Consider the following 4,552-nt stretch of genomic DNA (forward strand, 5'->3'; position numbering starts at 1 on the left):
ACACTCAAACACACACACACACTCAAACACTCACACACACACACACACTCAAACACACACACACACTCAAACACTCACACACACACACACACTCAAACACACACACACACTCAAACACTCACACACACACACGATGGCACTAAGCCGGTGTAATCCAGCTCAACAATGGAGCTGCTCTGTTCTGCACCGCAGGATAAATCCTGAAACCTCTCAATCCTCCAGACTCCCTGAGTTTCTTCATGGAGATTTGACAGCGAGTCAAAGTCCGAGTTCTGAATCAGAAACACGTGTCGGATCCGTTCCCAGAGGAAGGCCGGCTGCTCCCGGGAAGCCGCTTAAATCCGCTTCGAGCGCTGCAGGTTTCTCTGCAGGAATCCTTTCTGCTTCACTCAGCGCTAGCACCGCTAGCTGTCCAGGCTTAGGAACCAGATGAAGAGCTGCTGCAGTGTTTTATTTTGTAATAATCCAGATTAGGACTCAGATGTCAGGGTGTAAATCTGAGGAACAAACGGCTGGCAGGTTCCAGGTGGTTCTGAGTGAAAACCGGGTCGTTATCGTGTGACGGTCCTGACCAGACGGTCATCAGACTGCTCTTCATTACAAAGCTGCTTCTGACTTTACAAAGTCCACTTTATTTTATTTGCATCTTTTAAAGCAAAACACCATGAAAGGCACAAAAATAAAATTTATTAAATTAAATTAATAACCAGTGGTGGGCGTCGCTAACTGAAAAGCTAACGCTAAAGCTCTACTCAAACACAGCATTTAATGGAAGCTAATGCTAAAGTGCTACATCGACATGGTATTTAGCTGAAGCTAATGCTAATTCAACACACCAACACAACTTCTTCCCATTGAGAGACTATAAACCTGAAGCACCAATTAAATTTTCACAATTATAATTTGCATATTTTATAAAACCCTCAGATGTTGTATTTATGTTTATCTTGTTTTCTATTGTCTGTTTTTATTTTGTTTCTTGTTTAAAATAAAATGAGAGGAAACAGCTGCTGCTTATTCAGTGTTCACCACTTCAAAATAAGAGCATGAATATAAATGCCTAACTACTCAAAAAGTCTGAATAATCGATAACCACAGACTTATTCAGCTGAACATTTACAAAACAGCCAAGAAAATTTGATTTAGAAAATCTAATTTCTGAATTTTTCTGAATTTCCCATTATAAAAACTGAAGCTAGCTGCGCTAAATATTTTCAAAGATTAAAAAACACGAAGCGAAAAGCCAGTTTGGGTGTTAGCGCATTAGCAGTGTGCCCACTGCTGGTAGTATTTCAGTAAATTTCTTGCCTTGTAAAGCCAGAGAAGCAGCGGGACGTTAGCGGGGCGGCAGGAAGGTCGTCTGGGTCCAAACCCACCTGGAGCCGGTCTGCTGGACCAGAACCGTTTAAACCCGCAGGTTCTGCTGCTCCTGTCAGCTGCTTCATGGAGGCCAAACACGTTTCCAGCTGTTCAGGCAGCAGCAGCCGATCTCAGAGCCAGAAATGAAACGATGCCACAGAGGAGGAGCGACGGGAGTCATTCATTATCCAACAGGAGCCTGAGTGTTTTCTGAGTCCACTGAACACGGCGGTGAAGAGGGAAAGTCCTTCCCAACATTTATTACGAAACAAACAGTTTTTCATGACATCATTTGAAATGCTCGGCTCGTTTTGCTGCAGGTTGTTTCAACCATTTTACAGCCTGGAAATGTTTGCATCTGATGCATCATCTGAAATATTCATAAACAACAGAGACGCTCCTCATTTCTTCTTCACTCCAGAGAATAAAACACATTTTAGTTTTTGTTTACTGGAAAATCAAAATACAGACAGATCAGATTACTTTCTTCTTCTTTAACTTCCTGCTGCTGCTGAAGCCAGTTAGCTTCATGAAGCTGTTGAGTTTTTTAGATGCAATGATGTAACAATGTCATGATGAAAGAGCAATCGTTAGCTACTTCTGACTTTCACTTGCTTAAAACATGCTGCAGTGGCTCTGCTCTGACCAGAGGACAGGTTTTGGTTCTCCTCTCGGGTCGCAGCATGTCATCGATCCAGAAAAGTCCAGAATGTTTCTAATCACAGATTCCTCTCCTCTTCCTTTTCCACCAGTACTCCCAGTTACAACTACGCCCCGAACCCAGACAAGCACTGGATCATGCGCTACACGGGCCCCATGAAGCCCATCCACATGGAGTTCACCAACGTGCTGCAGAGGAAGCGGCTGCAGACGCTGCTGTCTGTGGACGACAGCGTGGAGCAGGCAAGACCCGGAGCTGGACCCACAAAACGGCTGGAGCCGGACCGGGGCGGGTAAAACCCGGCCGCAGCGGCGTGTTTCTGACCCGTTTGATTCTGTGTCTCAGCTCTTCAACATGCTGGTGGAGACGGCAGAGCTGGAGAACACCTACATCATCTACACGTCCGACCACGGCTACCACATCGGGCAGTTTGGCCTAGTCAAAGGTGAGGAAGCCATTCAGCCAATCATGTTTTAATATAAACTGTCATCAAACTTTCCTGAGATCCTGGGATTTTAAAACATAAAACTGCATAAATCTTCAGTATTTAATCGATCCTATAATCTTACATCTGGACTTAGTAATTTTAAAATGTTTTAGCATATTTTAGCCATATTTAGCCTAATTTTGTTTAGTTTAGAATAGTTTACCTTCTAAAACATTTTTTCATTTCAGTTAATTGTGTCTTGTTTTAGTTTGTTTAATTCTACCTTACAGCTATTTTAGCTTGCTTTAGAAAATTTACCATATCTTAGTTCACTTTATTGTATTTTAGCTTATTTAGCTTAGCTTGGTTCACTTTAGCTAGCGTAACAATTTTAGCTTATCTTATTTTACCTCACAGTATCTTATTTAGCTCAGCTTATTTTATGTTAGCTTGCTTTAGTTGATTTAGCTTAGCTGAAATTTTTTAGCTTAGTTTATTTTAGCTCAACCTTAGCTTTATTTTTGACTTAGCTTATTCTGCTTTTCCTACTTTCTTATTTTAGCTTACCTTAGCACAATTAGCTTAGCTTACTTTATTTTAGCTTCCTCAGTAACTTAACGCAGGTTGACCCATAGATCAGATCAGGTTAAAACAACAAAGAATTTCTGGATAACTGAGGTTCAGTGGAAATAAATGAAATGTTTGCATTGAATCTGCAGCAACCAGAAACCTGGAGGTTTAGCACAAAGCTAACTGTTGACCTCTGCCCCCTGCTGCGTGTTATTGTAACGCTCTTGGCTGTTTTCTGCAGGTAAATCCATGCCGTATGAGTTTGACATCAGAGTCCCGTTTTACATCAGAGGACCGAACGTGGAGCAAGGCAGCATGTAAGCTCAACCAGCAGGAGCTCATCCGCTCACTCACCACTTCCCCACAGATCAGTTCATGTGTTCAACGTGGAAATCAGGAAGGAGTTTTCCCCAGCATCAGTTAGATCATCTGGAAGAACTTTAAAGCTCTTGTGTTAGAAATGTGCATCCAATAAAGGGTAAAGCAGATCAGTGTGACAGCAGAATGCATCAAAGCGCAGCAGATTAGATTCCTGTGTTGTGCAGAGTGGCTGTGTGTTGGTGGAGCTGCTAAAGTAGATTATTGGCGTCAGAGCTGCAGACTTACCGAGTCGCTCTCTTTCCCTGCTCTGCTCCTGTTTCTGCTCTCTGCCCATTCACATGAATTATTTACTTCCAAATGTTCAACAGAACCGCATCCACACATTCACTCCTCCTGATGCTGCAGATTGAGCTTTTCCAGTTCCACTTTTTAAAAGTTTAAAGCATAAAACAGAAGGAGGCTAACAGCTCATAGGCTAACAGCTCATAGGCTAACAGCTCATAGGCTAACAGCTCATAGGCTAATGTCTGTGAGGAAAACATGCTAACTTCCTTGGGAGGGGCGGAGACGTTCACACTGTGTGTGTTTCAGAAACCCCCACATGGTCCTGAACATCGACCTGGCTCCCACCATCCTGGACATCGCGGGCCTGGACACGCCGCCGGACATGGACGGGAAGTCCATCCTGTCCCTGCTGGACACGGACAAACCTGCCAACAGGTGACATGATGGAAACAAACACTGGTTGTTAAGGTCGGCCCGGTTTGACTTATCGGACCGATACTGATGCTAACTCACATGGTTCAATAACGGATCAACAGCCTTTAAATGATCAAACTTTAATATTGATCATATTGAATAATGATCAATGCTTTAATATTGGCCTGTAGCATATTTACTATCATTACACCTCCACAGAACCCCATTTCAGCAAATCTGAACTGTCCCTTTAACTGTTATCCAGTGTGATAAACTCAACATGGGGTCACAAGTATAAAAACTGCAGGTTGAAGTTTAAATAAATCCAGACTCTCATCATCAAATCTGATCAGATGCATTGATTACCTGATCGGTTGTTGTGTTTCCAGGTGAGTTGGAGAAGCAACTGTAGCCGAACGCTAGTCAGTTTTTTTTTTTTTTTTTTTTTTTTTTTTTTTTTTTTTTTTTGTAATTTTTTTCTGCCTTTTTTGTAGTTTTTTTTAAAAATTTTAAAT

General features: G+C 42.2%; 1 protein-coding gene across 10 annotated transcripts in view; it reads left to right on the top strand.

Moving 5' to 3' along the window:
* The window catches only part of sulf2b (sulfatase 2b), a 66,675-nt gene that overhangs the window by 51,040 nt on the left and 11,083 nt on the right, over positions 1 to 4,552 (top strand). For all 10 annotated transcript variants that reach the window (XM_015045719.1, XM_015045721.1, XM_015045722.1 and 7 more), the window contains 4 exons: positions 2,112 to 2,262; positions 2,366 to 2,465; positions 3,259 to 3,334; positions 3,930 to 4,058. In XM_015045719.1, coding sequence (XP_014901205.1) covers positions 2,112 to 2,262; positions 2,366 to 2,465; positions 3,259 to 3,334; positions 3,930 to 4,058 — 456 coding nt within the window. The remainder of the gene's footprint in view (positions 1 to 2,111; positions 2,263 to 2,365; positions 2,466 to 3,258; positions 3,335 to 3,929; positions 4,059 to 4,552) is intronic.

This window comes from Poecilia latipinna, unplaced genomic scaffold, assembly GCF_001443285.1.
Source record: "Poecilia latipinna isolate Pla-1442-1.1 unplaced genomic scaffold, P_latipinna-1.0 Scaffold741, whole genome shotgun sequence".
In the NCBI taxonomy this organism is placed as follows: domain Eukaryota; kingdom Metazoa; phylum Chordata; class Actinopteri; order Cyprinodontiformes; family Poeciliidae; genus Poecilia; species Poecilia latipinna.